At 43.5% G+C, this 17,290-nt stretch overlaps 1 protein-coding gene and 1 long non-coding RNA gene across 3 annotated transcripts; one reads left to right on the forward strand and one right to left on the reverse strand.

Annotated features, from left to right (window-relative positions):
- The first annotated feature begins 3,965 nt into the window (after positions 1–3,965).
- Positions 3,966–7,083, forward strand: LOC123099247 (uncharacterized). 2 transcript variants are annotated; one of them, XR_006448127.1, is made up of 4 exons: positions 3,966–4,198; positions 4,654–5,235; positions 5,331–5,773; positions 6,181–7,083. It is a non-coding gene; the product is annotated as an uncharacterized lncRNA (long non-coding RNA). The 2 variants fall into 2 exon arrangements; XR_006448128.1 differs by lacking the exon at positions 3,966–4,198 and adding an exon at positions 4,300–4,465.
- A 2-nt stretch (positions 7,084–7,085) lies between these two features.
- Positions 7,086–8,792, reverse strand: LOC123099245 (PE-PGRS family protein PE_PGRS26-like). Its single transcript, XM_044521420.1, has 3 exons — positions 8,162–8,792; positions 7,741–8,067; positions 7,086–7,617 (listed from the first exon to the last, which is right to left on the reverse strand). The coding sequence occupies exons 1-3, from the start codon at positions 8,307–8,309 to the stop codon at positions 7,610–7,612; spliced, it is 483 nt and encodes a 160-aa protein (XP_044377355.1). The 5' UTR covers positions 8,310–8,792; the 3' UTR covers positions 7,086–7,609.
- Positions 8,793–17,290: the final 8,498 nt, after the last annotated feature.

Here is a 17,290-nt window from a genome sequence, read left to right on the forward strand (position 1 = left end):
AAATAAAACAAATAGTGACCAAATTTGCATGAAATTTACACTGATTTTTTTGTCTTCTCATAATATGCAAGAATAAGCACATACTAGTGGAAGTATTGCAAAAAACAAGTTTCGTAAGAACTAATAAATTGGTGGCATCTCTATTACCCTTCAAGAAGAAATAAAATGAAATAAAAACTAAAATAAGAAAATAATGAAGTGTTATGAGGAAGAGAATTGGTGGCTTTAGTATTATCCTTTGAAGAAAGAGAATGGAAACAAATAATGATAAATTTTGCATACAATTTACAATGAAATTGTGTCTTTTTATAATATTCAAGAATAAGCATGTAATAGTGGAAATTTTGCAAGAAATAAGTTTCCTAAGAAGTAATGAATTGGTGGCACTGGTTCTACCCATGAAGAAGAAATAAAATGAAATAAAAACTAAAACTAAATCAAAGTGATGAAGTTTTTTGAGGAAGAATAAAAAATAAAAAATAAAGTTTTATGAGAAAGAATGAATTCATGGCATTGGTAATACCCTTTAAGAGGAAAGAGAATGAAAAAAAACTAAAACAAATGGTGAAAAAATTGTATACAATTTACACAAAAAGTACGTCTTTTATAAATATCCAAGAATAAGCAGAATATTCACAAGAAAAAATCCGAAACATTATGTGAAAAATTATACATATTCGCAGTGGATCTGTAAATTTTGTTCAAAAATATTAAGATTTGCAAGCTGCACAAAAAAAATCGGCCATCAACAAAAAGAAAATGGCCCATTTCATGTATGTATTAAAAAGAATTGTCTACGCCACGCATGAAAGTATATTGTTATGAAAAATTTCGTGAACGTGTTTTATATCTATTTGTGTATGCACACATTTTTTCAATTTCTTTTTTGCATTTTGGAACTATGTTTTTTTGTAGAGTCCACCAATGCTCACGTGCTTGAAAACCCCATCTATAACCACACATACATGCCTCGCCAAAACCTCGCGTGTAAAAAAATGTAGATTTTTCATCTTATGTTGATAGGTAGAGGTGCCTTAGGATTGACCATATTCAAACAACCTGTGATTGTGTGAGCACAGAGGCCAGTGCCGGCGAGGGTGGGAAGAAGGATAAGTGACAACACAGATGGGAGGCCATGTGTCGCACTAAAGGACGCGAGCCTATTGGGGTCTTTGAGTCATGGTTACTGGGTTAGGGGCATGTGGTGTTTTTTTCTCCCGATGCAACACACAAGCTCTTTTGCTAGTTGAATGCAAAGATAGAGAACGAATATGTTTAAAATATTTCTTATTTATCTTGTATTTCAAGCCTCAACCCTTAAGTTCTCTCTCTATATGTGTGTGTGTGTGTGTGTGTTAGGGTCAAATCAATACACCATAAATATTAGGGGTTCAGTGATTTTCCACTACAGGAAAACAGTTGTTGCCTTGTGTTTCAACATACCCGAGTGTAAATTTTCGACTACTCGGCTTAGAAAACAGGCAGCCAGAAACACGAATCGCTGAGAGGGCTCGCTTTAGGCTCAGTTTTACTGTCCTAAATGGGAGGGGTAGCACCTACACTCATCATAACCAATGAAGCCGCTAGCATCAACAATGATATTGATGAAGTTCTTCCAACCACTATGCATAGGTTGTGCATGTGGCATATGATGGAAAAGGTGCCCCAAAAGGTTGGACCCTTGATTAGAGAAGATTCTTAATTTTGGACAAGACTGAACTCATGTGTTTGGGGTTCAGAAACTCCAACTGAGTTTTGAGTCACAATGGAATTCTATACGATCAAAGCAGGACGATCATAGACACCAACCGGATACACACACAATCCCTCGAAATCAATACTATCAAAGAAGGATGTAGGGTATTATCTCTTCGAAAGAGCCTGAACCTTGGTAAACCCCTTTGTTGCATGTTACCATCGCACCAAGGCTACCAGCTCGAGACCTCCTAGGCGAGATCTGCTGAATTTGACTCCATCAATTTGCCTTCTGCCACGTATACTGGTCAACAAAAAGGTCCAGGTGGTGGGCCAGGAAGGCAACGTCATTGGCCTTACTGCCTGCCGTGTAACGGACACGACATGATGGTAAGCTTTAAATACAAGGATAGGATTATGAAAATATTTGAAAATATAATTAATCCATGCTAAACTTTTATAAGAAGGTCGAAACAATGATTCTACGGCGGCACGCTTGAGCCTCGAGGCGAGGCACGCGTGCTGGACACTTCGAAATCACTAATTAAGGAGTACTCGTTGCAAAGAACACTCCACTTTTCCAGGTCGCGGCAAGTGGCGCACATGCAGCGCGCCACTTGTCGCAACCTGGGAGTTTTCCCTTTTTCTGTAGATCCGTTTATTCAAAACGTTTTATCTCTTAAACCGTGCGTCCAAATCTCGAACCGTTTTCACCATTGGATTCCCCGCGTCGAGATCTTCAAAACTAGATCCCATGTTGATAGGTTTTGACGAACTTTTTTTTCACAAAAAAACCGGACGAAAAATCCGAACCAGGAGCACTTTTTTTTTACCTTTCCGAAGAGGCATGCCCGTGCCTCTCACGAAATCACAACCGTGCCTCTCGTGGAAGCAAAACCGTGACTCTCGTGGAAGGAAAAAAACAGAAAACGCGTTTTTTTCGTTTCCGAGAGGCACGGCCGTGACTCTCGCGAAAGAAAAAAAACAAAAATCCGTATTTTTTCCCTTTCCGAAGAGGCACGGCCGTGACTCTCGCAAAAGCACAACCGTGCCTCTCGCGGAAGCAAAACCGTGACTCTCGCGAAAGAAAAAAAAACAGAAAACGCGTTTTGTTTTTCCCTTTCCGAGAGGCACGGCCGTAAATCTTGCGAAAGCACAACCGTGCCTCTCGCGGAAGCAAAACCGCGACTCTCGTGAAAGAAAAAATACAGATAACGTGTTTTTTTCGTTTCCGAAAGTCACGGCCGTGACTCTCGCTAAAGCACAACCGTACCTCTCGGGAAGAAAAACCGTGACTTTCACGAAAGAAAACGAAGAAAACGCGTTGTTTTCGCGCAAAAAAATGTTTTTTTGATTTTTTTTTATCGAAAATATAAGAAAGACCGGGGAAAACCAAAACGTCGAAAACCCCAAAAAAACCGTTTAAAAAGCCGAAAACGCATGCGGAAAAAAAAACAAAATCCGAAGGGAGCGTCCAGAGCGCGACACGTGGCGAATGGCTGAGAGCGCTCCAAGTGGCGCTGATCATTATGAGGCTCCCGAAGGAGCGCTCGTTAACTAGTTGCTCTCTGGACACTTTTTTTTGAATTATTTCTAATATATCCAAAAGCCCGAAAAATAGCCCAAATTAACCTGAAAACACGTGGGCCGGTGGCACACGTGTCGAGCTGTGCAGGCCCGTTTAGCTCATGTGTCGTGACTAGGCCTCGAGGTGAGGCACGAATGCCAGGCAATTCCTATTTGGCGTTTTTTTTTGTGTGTTTCTAATCCGCAAAAAATGATCGCCTAGTGCTACGAACCTGAGACCTCTAGTCTCGATGCGAGCAATAGTAAGGACACGGCCAAACCACAAGATGTGTTTAGTTAGATATTTTCTTTGTTTTCTTCTTTCTTCTTTCCTTTTTTCGTTTTTTTTTTCTTTTTTCGATGGACTTCATTTAAATTCTTAAAAAAATTCTTCATATCGATGACTTTTTTTCTCAAATTTTATGTTTTTTAAAGAAAAATATGAACTTTTTTCAAATTGATTAACGTTTTTTGAAATTGATGAACTTCATTTTTAATTCACGATCTTTTTAGTATTTCGCGAATTTCTTTCGTTTTTTTGTTGTTTTTCCTCTCGAAACTAAACGGTGAGCCATCTAAATGGGCCGGCACAGGAGGGATGGCCCGTGGGCACCAAGAAGCCCATCAGGCGCTGAACGCATACCGGGCCTGTTTAATGGCGCGTTGGGCAGGTCTGTAGCCTGACTATCTCTCTCGTCTTCCATTCCCTCAAAACAAAAACAAAATCTCTCTCGTCTTCCATTCCCCACGCCGCCCGTCCACTGTCTGTGCTGTCGCCGTTGGGTTCGGCGGCGCGTGGATCCGGCCGGAGACGCCGTCCCTGCGGGTTGTTCCGATGCGGCGGCGGCGTGGACCACGACTACTCGAGCTCAGCTCCCGTGCCCCGTAGTGCTTCTCCGACCCCGACCGCCTCGATCTCCACCGCCGGTGACCCACAGTGAGTCAGTCAAATTCCTTTCGTTCGTGCATCTCTTCCCCCCTTAAAAAAAATTCCTTTCGCCCACATGCTTCTCTCACCCCACCTCCACGTTTCCCATCAACTGATTTGATGCCCTTGCCGCCGGTGATCGCCGGCCGGAGACATGGTCCAGCGCACGGGAGGTACCTCAACGGTCCCTGAATTGAACAGCCCCTTCTGAGTACCGTTGCTGCGCCTATTTATCACCGTTTCAGCGAGATGCGAAATGAACTGCACGCCACCAAAGTTAGCATGGTCTCATTGTCACTCGTAACTGAAGAACATCCTTGTACTGTACTATTCAAAAGGCACAAAAAATCTTCAGATTCACCAATCTCTGTCGTTTGCTGTCAACATTTGGCAGTCAAACTAATTACTTTTTGGCTCTAATTACCAACATTTGGCTGTCAGACTAATATATAATGCGTCTGCAGGTTGATAAGTACACCCTTGACCTGAAGCTCTGGCAGAGGAGATGTCCTATTAACATGAAGGGTACGGGGGCATAGTCGACTGAAAACAAGAGAACAATGATATGGGCTAGCACAAGGATAGAGGAGGACAAACTGTATGTATGTAGTCCATGTTCAGCGCATTGCTTGGCGTCGATCTTCCTACTACTCTGTTCACCCACAAGTTCGAAAACATCAACCCAGCACTGCAAGTGGACAACAATGTCAAGATCTGTCACACCAACATCATCAAAGTCCTAGGCGTCGTCGAGAGGGATGAAGCAATGACGCTCGTCTACAGGTTCGAGGTGAATGGCAGCCTTGACTACTGGCTGCATCAGCGGGAGGGAGGCCGCTGAGCTGGCCAGAGAAGATGGCCATTGTCATCTGCCATTTGCACCACGGCTGCAATAAGTCGATTGTCCAGCACAACATCTTGCTTGATCAGAATTTCAAGGCCGTGATATAGCCAGTTTTGTCACTGCAACCATGAATATGGCCAGGTCGACCAACCATTGCCAATCACGGACCTGTCTCTTGGTAACTTTGGTTATGCTGCTCCAGGTATGTTGGGCGAGTGTTGCACACAATCGCAATGGAGTTCTTTTTTAACTAGCTTGGTCTTCTAACTAGTACTGATTGTAACTGATCACTTGCAGAATCTTGTACTGCGGCAATCATGGACCAGCGGCAATCACACAATTCTGTCTTAACTACTCTTCAGTCACCTGGAGTAGTAACTTATTCTTCTTACTAGAATCGCGGCAAGCCAGGTGACGGAAATGGTAGGCGTTTACAGCTTCAGGGTGGTGCTGCTGGAGCTCAACGCCGGACAGGTGGCCAATGGACAAGTGGCAATTTGGGCACGTGAGAAATGCGATGAATTGATGGCAAACCATCTGAAAACGTTCAAGATTGCCGTGGACAAGAGCATCCCTGATCAAGCGCAATACATGAAGTAGATGACGGGCATGTTCAGGCTGGGAGTGGATTGCACTGTCAAGGATCGGCAGAAAAGGCCGTCCAAGAAGATGGCTCTCAAACGTCTCAACCGCTACGGTGGGCGTGCCCTATTCCATGGCCTCCCCACCTGCTATCCACTGTGAGGCCACTGGCTAAGCAAAGTAGATGTTAGTTTATTGCACCTTACTGTTTTGGGAGAAAAGGAAAAAAAAGGAAGCAGAAAACTGTAAGTAAATAAAAGGATGAAAGGGGAAAAAAATGCAGATCTGATGTGTGCTAAAAATACAATATATACTAGTAACTATTATCATTATCTTAGCTATTTCTTTCTGTTCTTGTGGCAATACACCTGCTTCTTCACAGTTCAGTAAAACATCTATATGTATTCTCTGTAGATGTGTAGATAGTGGTTGTAAATTGCAGTTTAGTTTATATAGTGATTATATAAAAGATTTCATTTTTTGTGTCTGCCTGAAGAAGAATGTATCTACTGTGTCAATCTCCAAGTTTCATGAATTCTCATCAGGCGTGCCTTTTTTCTTTCAGGTACATCACCAGTGAGGATGTAGGCAAATCGAATGAGAAAGTGGCATGTGAGCTCAGCTCAGCTGATGAACTGCCATTGGCAGAGTTTATGTTCAGTGGTACGTTGAAGGATGATCCAGGAGATCAGATGGGGGACTCTGCTTTCTTGCTTTGTTTGGCAAGAAAAGTTTGAGGATGCCCTAAAGTCGAGGGAGGATCTTGACCTCTACCAGTTGCACGAGGCAAGGCGGAGGGTTGCGGAGGGTGCCCTAAAGTCGAGGAAGAATGCGGTGGTGTGCTTGCTTCAGAACTGGATACTAATGCTGAAACGTGTTCTTCTGGCCTTACCAATGACAGATTCAGATCAGACTGTTGAATGAGTTGTGAACTCTTTCCAACCCGATGTAATGGATGTCGTATTCGTTGGCCAGAGTGTCCAAGTTCCACCAGATCATGGAGATGACGCAAGTGTTTGAAGGCAGCTTGACAGGATCATCAGGCGGCTATTGGAGGTCCTGCAGCAGTTGATCCTGGCGCCCAGTTGATCGGCGAGGCCCAGCTCGAAGCCAAGCTCGAGGAGTCGGTCAGTAAGATCAGAAGGGATACCATTGTCTGTGGAATCCCTGTAATTGTAACAACTCCTGATGGTGTGGTGTGGTTTCGTTTGATCAGAGGAGCTGATGTGTGTAGATGGAAGGTTATCGTCATTTGCTGCTGTTATTGACAAGTGTTGCGCCATCATGGCAGTTAAAATTTTGCGAGTTTATAGCTAGGTTGTAGGAGTAGTAAGTTGTAGAATTAAATTGATTGGAGTTGGTGCAGGGATACAATATGTGTTGATTTCATTTTGCTGTACACATAAACTAGCTATTACTACAATGCTACCTGAAATTCATTCGGATATCAATATTCAAATTGGACGAATCTGTTTATGTTGTTGCTTGCCAAGAGACGGCTTTTTGTTTTTTGAATGAAGTCCAAACATTCAATCCTGGAATCCTAACCTAACCGTTTTTCACAACATTCAATCAACATCGACCATACTACTGAATTGCTCCACGATCGAGGAGCAGGCGATCACCGATCAGTGGCGCTTTCGCTTGCGCCCAGTTGGGGTGATCCCGAGCATGATATCGTTACATCGGTCACACATATTCCACGCCATCGCGAACTGGTAGCATACCACGTCGTTGTCATCTTCGAGCGGCCCCGTGTCCAGGATCCTCACCTTTCTATCGCAATGCCAACAGCGAGGAAGCCTTGGAGTCCTGGGGGTCTTCCAAGTAACTGCTTCTCCGAGGAAGATATCAACAGAGTGGCACATTGGACAACTCCACACAGGCGCCGTCGGAGACACGTCGTGGTCTGGAGTGGCCAGCTCCACCGTAGGGTAGCGTGACACCGGGGCTGCTGGCAGCAGCTGCTGCTGTGGGGAGCGCCGGCGGGCTCGTCATCGTCCTGCTAGGCAGCAAGCAATGCAAGAAGTGGCACTTTCAAATCTGTTTCGATGCAAGGCTAATTGAGAGAGAGAAGTCACAGGTTCAGAAGAAGCGTTAGGTCTGATTAAATTCGGGAACGGACCTCGATCAGAACGACATCCGGCGTGGGTGCGGCCGTCCGTCCACGGCAGATGCCGCTGGACATCCCGATCGCTCCCGTGCATCCCGGCAGAAGGTGGAGCGCTGCCGCTGCCGCTCCGTCCTGGGCCACCGCTCCCTCCTGGGCGGTCGCTCCCGTGCATCCCGGCAGAAGGTGGAGCGCTGCCGCTGCCGCTCCGTCCTGGGCCACCGCTCCCTCCTGGGCGGTCGCTCCCGTGCATCCCGGCAGAAGGCGGAGCGCTGCCGCTGCCGCTCCGTCTTGGGCCACCGCTCCCTCCTGGGCGGTCGCCGGCGCAGCGCCCACGTGAACCTTGAATCCCATCCAAGAACAGGGAGAAAAATGTCATTGCCAAGAAATCTTTGCTTTTCAAGAAGGCGCGCGGCAAGAATATAACAAGACTCACCAACGATAGTGTGGACGCCGCCGATCCCTCCCGCTCGGAGATCGCCTCCGCTCTCCCCTAGACCGGTCTCTCCTGCTTGGTGGTCGCCATCGCCATCGCCACCAATTCCTCCCGGAGATTCTTGGTTTCTTGAGCTCCCACCCCGCATACAAGAAAGAAGGGGAGAAAGGGAGGTCGCAGCTCCATTAAGGGATAAAAAAGCAACGAATTCTTACCAGAAATATCCGCCGAGTTCTTGGGCAACCCGCCGTCGTCCTCGCCGTCGTCCTCCTGCTCCGGCGGCCGCTCCCCGCACATGTTGAAGTTGAAGCGGCACAAGCTAAGGGGCTCGCGAGGATTGCAATGCGGGAGGAGAGCGTGGACGAGAGAACTAAGTCGTGGCAAAATCCTGGGAGGCTTGCGAAGAAGGCTGTCTCAATGGCGAGGAGCTCCGATCCAAGGTTGAAGACGACTCCTGGCGGGACAGAGTTTATAACGTTCTCCATGGGCACGCCGGAAAGGCCACCCACAACTGGGCTGGGCCCAAGCAGATTTTAACTCGTGGGCTAACCACGATAAGTTTTTTTCAAGACGGAAAACTTTCGAAGCTGTACGATTATATTATATCAAACTAAAAACTTTGGTTGCTGCAGTGTATGTTTATGTTTTTCCTTCTTAAAAATTATTTTAAAGTTTTCATGTATTTTTAAAAATAACCATATAATTGAAACAAATGTAAAAACATGTTCATCCGATTTTCAAAATTGCTCATGTATTATGAAACTCGTTCACGTATTTTTCATAATTAACTTTAGGAAAAATATAGAAATTCAACCTTTTAAATCACGATGGAACATACATTTTTTAAGTACACAATGAACTTTTTCTAAATACACATGGAACATTTTTCTGCCTTGCACGCTGAAAATTCTTTAGTACTACACGATGAATATTTTAAAAATACACGATTGATATTTCTGAAAATGCACGCCAAGCAATTTTGAAAATTGTGATGAAAAAATTAGAATCAAGTAAAAAATATAAGAAAATAAAATAAAAATGAAATAAGAAGGAGGAAAAAAGAAAATGAAAGATGAACATTTTTTACACCTACAATGTGTCGCTCCTTGTGTGCCCACTTGACAATGTCCCATGAGCTCTCATGGCACTTCGGCCGGGATTGGGGAAGCTTCGCGGCCCGGAATCATGCATTGCTATTTCTTATCAATTGCTTGCCAAATGCCTTTTTGGTCGAGGGGATCAAAACAAGCTTGGGGGGTCATAATGTAGGGTAAGGCAGCAGAAAACAAAAAATTTCCGACCTACGCACCAGCCCAGGACCACTATGGAGACTGCATACATGGTTTGATCTTTTTCGTTACCGACTCGTAGCGCAGCGGGAAGTAGAGTCGATGACGATCGGCGGTGCAGATCCCCGCAGCTAGGATTTACAACCTCCCAACCGCGAGGATGTATACCCTCATCTGCTCCTCAGACAGCCCTCCAGGAGGCGGTCGAACAGCCCCCCGGACGGTGTCGCGTACAGCCCTTCGGGAGGAACTTCGAAACTCGAACGGTCACTCGGACAGCCCTTCGGGAGGACCTTCGAAACTCGGACGGTCACACGGACAGCCCTTTGGGAGGCACTCACGAACTAAGACCGAAACTACGATGTCTCTACAGAGTTGCACACATACGGTGTCATCTATCCGGTAGGGCTTCGCCGTCTAGAACTAGTTCCTGCCGGAACCTAGACAGCCTTACGGCTCTACGAAACTCTTTTCGTGGGAGGGAGAGAAGAAGCCAGATAATGCATGGCATGTGTATGAGAGCAAGGGATGATCGTGGAGGGCTGCCCCTCCACCTCTATTTATAGGAAATCCCAAGGGGGTAGGGTAGTTTCACAAAAAACCCAAAATGCACATGAATGAAGTCCTTCCACAAGGACCTAGGAGTGAAACCAAGGAACTAGAGGGTCCCCAAGGGGGGATACCCCATGTGGCCGGCCACACCCCCATGAGGGGCCCCAAAAATGGCTCCTATCCATCCATGTCATCCCCAAGATCTTTTGGAGCAAAGCCCCAAAAGGTGGCTTTCCATAAAGTAACCATAAAGCTGATTTTCACTATTCACGACGACATTTTTCAGCGTCTGATCGAACTGAAAATATTTATGTGGGCTAAGAACATTTCCAGTACCCACTAAAATGATTTTCAACGTGTTCCGAAACAATTCCGGTTTTAGTGATTTTCATCTGCGAAACGCATCTGAAGTGGCTCCGGCAGCTCCGGAACATTTCCGGTTTTTATCTCAGAAAATTCCAAAAAGCTTCCAGAATGATTCTGGCTTCCTCCAAGAATTATCAGGCATGTGCCGAAACCAATTTGACTTAATGGTGTATCCCGAAACAACTTTTCGGTATCATCGAAACTTATCCGATGACCTCTCTCTGCGGTACGATTCCGCTGTCCGAAACTTTTTCGGTGATTTTCTCTCAGACTCCCTGTCTAGTATTCATCAGATAGATGACCCTTAAGCGTGTGACCCTATAGGTTCGGTGAAGTATAGACATGACCCGGAACCCCTTCCGATCAATGATCAACATCGGAGCCGTGGACACCCATATTGACCCCTATACCCACACGAATAAATATTCGAGTGAACCTCCAGTTGCCGTGTCCTATTCCTGTTGCTTCGCGATATGTTACAAATACCCGAGGTGAGACATGTTGGCATTCCTGTGGATCAACAACTTGTCCACTATGCTAGTTACCTCGTTACCGGTATTGTTCTCTTTTCTCGTTATCGTGTTCCGGCATCCCCGTGATCAAATCACAAAGTGTCTGGCCAGACGATGATGGATACCGTAACACCGAGAGGGCACAGAGATATCTCTCCATCATCGGAGGAGCAAATCCCAATCTTGAGCTATCAAGTCACTTGACACACTTTTCCATGAACCCGTAAGCCGCCGTAATAGCCACCCATTTACGGATGACGTTTAACAAACCCCAAAGTTCATGAAGCAAGCATGAAGAAACTCGATACTCTCATGGTCTAAGGAATCATGCAAACGTTAACCATCTCTGTGTTATGTACCAATAAACTTGTGACGAATGAATCTCATAGCATAACATCAATCCGGGTCGATTCAACACAAATGTTCTCTTAACATTGTGCCCTCAAGGTTGCTGACATAGACATGCCCATGATCAGGAAAACATAACCATCATGCAACACTTGAGCTAGTCTTAGAGGCCAGACTAGGAATACATTTTACCGTTTATTATTCCACACGTGCATATGAGTCTTCCTCCGAGCCTCGTGGTTATTGCAGACTCGAGAACCATAGCAGTTATAGCATGGAACATAAACATAATTATGAACTCGGAGATAAATAATATCATTTATTATTGCCTCTAGGGCATATCTCCTACAGACTCCCACTTGCACTAGAGTCAATAATCTAGTTACTGCTAATGCACTTTACACCTGTGGCACACCGGTGTAAATATGCTTCGCTTGTGGTATAGCCTGATGTCCAATGGATCTGACGACTTCAGTTCCGTGTGTATCTTTGCATGTCCTCGCGTTTTCACGTTTTCACAAAATTCATATTTTGTGTGGACTTGGCTTTGTATGTATGTGAATCACAGGTCGAACCTGGATTCCTCAGACTGAGTTATGGAGCAACTACCTGCAGTAGTGTCCCATTGTCAAAAGCCATCTTGGAACTATACTAAGTTCATGAATGAACTATATGATTCAACATCTTCTTTGTCGCTTCTAAAGCGTCAACATACTTAGCCCTTGTTATAGAATTCGCCACAGTAACTAGTTTGAACAAATTCCAACTAACTGTGCCACCACATTGTGTGTTACACAAAACCCTTAACTTAAATCGAAAATCGCACGGTGAAAAGATGAAGACTATCGATGTAACATTTTACAACGAACTCTTCATGATCTCCGCTTGCAAGAAAACATATCATCAGTACTTACTCTAGTACTCAATGACATCTTTCACTGTTGTCCCACGATCAGTACTTTGATCACTTTAGTATCCATACTCGCAACACCTTGGGAGTATCGGACATATCTGGTTGTTTTACATACCATGGAATATATGATTAATCCAAGCACAAAAGTGTGTGGAATCTGCATCATGTATTTTACTCATCAGTGTTTTGGGACACCGAGTCTTGCAAAAACTCTTTCCATGTGACTTTGGCAAGAATCACTCCTTGGCGTTTTAAATGCTAAAAGGTTTTAGCATCTTGTCAATATGTATTCATTGCTTAGCCCCATTAGGTAAATCTATCTCCATAGATCATCATGCCTAATATTGAGGCTATTTAGCCTAAGCACTTCATCGAAAAACTATTTTCAAATGAAGTCCTAATTCGTGTCAAGAAATTTATTTCCAATTACCAATGTGCCAAGCACATAAGGTTTTTAGAAATATTATTACGCAACCACTTACTTTCTTGAATTACAAGCATCTTCGTTACCCATTGATGAAGTCAAAACCCCTTTGACCATTTCATCAAAACACGAAGATTCCAACTCCATTTTGCTCTCTTCTGTCCATTGCTGGAACTCTGAAGTTTGCATACCTACTAGCATCCTCTGGATCGACAAATTACTTTGGACTGTATCATATACAAGTCCTAGCTTTCATTTCCATCAGATGGAAATCCTTTTATCATCCATGTTTCATATCTCATGATTGAAATATGTATTAATTGCTAGTTCAACCCGAACCGACTTTAAGCATCGCTACGATGAAAACAACCTCATCGTAGTCAACTCTTGAACTTGTTGTTTCAACAAGTCGAGCTTTATGGATAAAACATTTTATCCGTATCAGTTTTAAGTTCCATAAATATTCGTTAGACTCTAAGTCTTCCGAAAGGTGTATCAAGGTTTTAATCTTGAATCACTTATATGGAAACTAACTTGGGTTGTATTGGCATTTAGCCAATTCCGGAGTCAGGGCCCATCAACGCTTCCTTGTGTATCGTAGGTATAATGTTGTCTAACAACAATATCTCGTTTGCGCACCTGAGAGGTTTGTACGAGCCTTGCCTATGTGGTTCAGCTGCAAGTTCGACCGAAGTTCATACATTTTATTGTAGAGACTTCCGTATCAGTCGTAGTAGGAAACTCTGGAATTACTTCCAAGGTCTCTTTCCTTTGATCTGATGACGTGGATACTGTTTATCTCGTCGAGTTGCACTATTCTCCCACTCACCTTTTTGAAAGAACCATTCTCTTTAAAAGCACACCGTTTCGCGGCAAAACTATTTGCCTCGGTATAGTGAGGGAGGAATACCCAACATTTTGGTATAACCTACAAACTAGCACTTGTCTGATTTGGAATAGGTTTGTAACCTTTTACACAAGCTCCATATTCCAAATGTTAAGAAAAGATATAACATGGTTGGGCGTACCATACCATGGCTTCATTTCACCAGACCCGATGTAGCTCTTTTCAGTGTAAAAGCCGCAGTCTCTAAAGCATCACTTTAAAAGGGATAATGGCAAATTTATTTATGTCATCTTTCACCTTACCATGTCATAAATGGTTTGATTACATCTCCACAGACTTTCCACTTGCAGTGGTGTTCCGGGAGGTGCAAGTTATGAAACCCCTTTCACAACTCATCAGACATTCGCTAAACATGTAACTCAAATATTCCTTTGTGCAATCAAATTGCAGAAACATAATTTTCTTGTTACAATAACTTCTACTTCATTTTTGAGAACCTTTCGAATGATTTCAAAAGATCCAGACTTACGTCTCATCAAGTAAATATCCATATATCTACTTGAGTCATTTCTGAAGATAAATAAATCCACCACTAACAACACTTATCGGACTACACACATCAAATGTATGATCACTAGTAAGTTTGTTGTTCGTTCCTTATGGCCTGTGAATGGTATTTTAGTCACTTCACTTTTCGGAGGAAAGTTGCAAGTGTCAGATGATTCAAAATCAAGAAGACTTCAAAATCCATCATAGTGGAATTTTCCATGCGGTTTCTCCAATGTGACCAAATGTAGTGCCACACTTGTGTGGTATTCTTTTAGTCTTGCGACATTTAGCGTCAGTGTTATGGATGTATCATATTACCATCAATATTCATAACATACATGCCATCTTGGATGGAAGCATGGCCCTTCATGTTATTCATAATACTTAACAACAATTGTTGTTTTTATGAACAACTCTTTTGCAACAAACATTGTGCAATGGGCTAGAGTGTATGAAACTCTAAAATGATTTATGAAAGTAAACCCAGAGGTATTGTATTATTATCAATATTCATAACATACATCTCATTCATAATGAAAGTATGTCCCTTGTGTTATTCATAACATCGAACATAAAAAGTTCTCTTATGAACAACCTTCTTGCAAGATACCTTATGCAATGGGCTAGAGTTTGTAAAACTCTAAATGAATTATGAAAATAAATACAGATGGCAATACACCGATGGAAGGTATAGTAACATTTACTATGTTCCCTGTGTATACCTTAACCTCATTTCTGGCTAGTCTTTTTAGGCCACAGTAGCTCTTACAGTGATTCGCAATTGAATGCAATCGAGCGGGTATCTTTGTGATTAACTCACAATACCCAAGAATTAGTGATTAACATGTTTAACCATAATTCGCAAGAACTATATCTTTGACCAGCCTTCTATACATCAAAAACTTGTATGACATTCATACATGAGCTGGATATTCCAGTCTTCTTTCCTTTTGCCTTTATACTTCTAACAGTTTAACTTTTAGTATTTCTCCTTCTCTCAGAAGAAGCACCCAACTTAAGAGTGGCATTAGCCCCGGACTTCCTAGGCGTGTAAGTCATACTAACACCCTTTGGACACTTCCTTTCTCTTTAAGTTGTTGTTTTATTCACCTTTCATTATATGACAGGCGTTCTTCTGGATCCCTTTCCCAACAGTCAAATGCATAGTAAACACTTTTACTAATACTTGCAAACAAACATTGCTTTGTTTGTATCTGAAAATAATTTTCAGTTCCATGAATATCATATAACTATCCCAACTTTCGAAGTTTGGGTTTCATGGAAGCAAACATATTCCACTTGACTGTAACAGAATCCTAGCTTTTGGATCGAAGGACGAGAGTCACATGATCCATAGCATTAGCGGGAGGATACGGAAAGCATGCGATAGGACAATGTCCTTCTCGGCACTTTTGAGGACAATCCTCATATTACGTTACCAATCGTAAAGTTTTAACCAGATATTTAACAGCTATTCAATTTTAATAGGGAAGGTGGAAATGCGAGCCATTATTCTACAACTATTATGCAAGAAACACTTAGACAGTGTTCATAATTAATCGCACTTAGAATTAAACATGTTAATTCAACAGTGCGCTCCCACTCAAATCAATATCTCTCACAATTAATTTTGAGTGATACAAGATCCAGACTTCAATTCATCGCCATAGAATCATCATCTCATAACGGGAATTTTAATCGGTAGGCCAACTTGCCGATCACATCTCTATGTGACTCTTGCTCATCTTTCGATGCGTGTGTTCCGAGCTCAGGACGATCCTGCCATGAACGTCAAGACAACCAAGTGATCTTGCTGCGAGGTCTGACCTCACCCGCCTCACACTTCTCTAATCGTTCGTACCCATGCATCCATGGCGCACCCCGAAAAGATAGGTGCCGTGACGGTGCTACACTTGGGAGAACACTAACTACTTGATATTTTAAGTGAGAGATCACCCTAATAAAAGCGACTACCGCGCAATCAAGAAGGGTGCATCATAAGGGATAAACATCTCAGGCAATTCATAATAGCATGATATGGTATAGCCCTTTCTGACGGAGAAGTATTTCATTTCTTCGTCTTCGGCATTCGCGTCGGTGGTCACCTTCACGAAGATTGCCACCACCTTGTCGATGCACCAGATAATATTGCTATCTCTATAGCTAACAAAATAATGCATTACAACAAGGTTGACACGCAGGTCATTAAAGTGCAATCATATGGCTCCAGCCATCATGCCGAATCATGACACACAGGTCATGTTAATCAAATTACATCATATAGTCATCTCATACATAATCGAATTAGTATGAGCACTGCTATACCACATCACATGCACATCCTGCAAAACCAAGTTAGACGCCTCTAATCGGTTTATGCAAAATTTATTTTACGTGGCTTCTAAGGTTTTGACTTAAACCGCAGCGACCAACGTTCATCATCAAGTATGATTATTCAGGTTGCTAGATTAACATCTCGGGGTGTCTGAAACACGGGATAATTAAATCTCGAGCCCCATACTAAACTTCGTCATACGCATGACCCCCGTGCAGATCATATCTGCAATGCCCTTTCATCTGCGAATTTCATCTTTCTTTTGACTACAGCAGAACCCAAAGAACTGATAGCACTTCCATGATCAATCAGGATCACGGATTGCCAGAACTTTGTCAAATTCCACCATGCTGTCTCGAGATTGAGCAAACGCAAATTCTAGGGAAGCAACAAGAACCTCGGGTAACAGATTTCATCTGTCACCCGCATAAATAATTTTCAGCAATAGATCTCATCTACTACCTAATTATACTATGCAATACCCATACATCTCCATGTATTCTAGATCGAAACCTGCATCTACGCATAGCACGGCTCTTGATGCCACTGTAGGGGAAGGCAGCAGAAAACAAAAAATTTCCGACCTACGCACCAGCCCAGGACCACTATGGAGACTGCATACATGGTTTGATCTTTTTCGTTACCGACTCGTAGCGCAGCGGGAAGTAGAGTCGATGACGATCGGCGGTGCAGATCCCCGCAGCTAGGATTTACAACCTCCCAACCGCGAGGATGTATACCCTCATCTGCTCCTCAGACAGCCCTCCAGGAGGCGGTCGAACAGCCCCCCGGACGGTGTCGCGTACAGCCCTTCGGGAGGAACTTCGAAACTCGAACGGTCACTCGGACAGCCCTTCGGGAGGACCTTCGAAACTCGGACGGTCACACGGACAGCCCTTTGGGAGGCACTCACGAACTAAGACCGAAACTACGATGTCTCTACAGAGTTGCACACATACGGTGTCATCTATCCGGTAGGGCTTCGCCGTCTAGA

Source organism: Triticum aestivum, chromosome 4D (assembly GCF_018294505.1).
Source record: "Triticum aestivum cultivar Chinese Spring chromosome 4D, IWGSC CS RefSeq v2.1, whole genome shotgun sequence".
Taxonomy (NCBI): domain Eukaryota; kingdom Viridiplantae; phylum Streptophyta; class Magnoliopsida; order Poales; family Poaceae; genus Triticum; species Triticum aestivum.

Excerpts from the sequence above, each read along its gene's own strand:
- LOC123099245 (XM_044521420.1), bottom strand. The coding sequence starts at position 8,309 with ATGCGGGGTGGGAGCTCAAGAAACCAAGAATCTCCGGGAGGAATTGGT. Across the intron at positions 8,068-8,161 it reads CGGCGTCCACACTATCGTTG|GTTCACGTGGGCGCTGCGCC; the intron begins GTGAGTCTTGTT and ends ATGGGATTCAAG.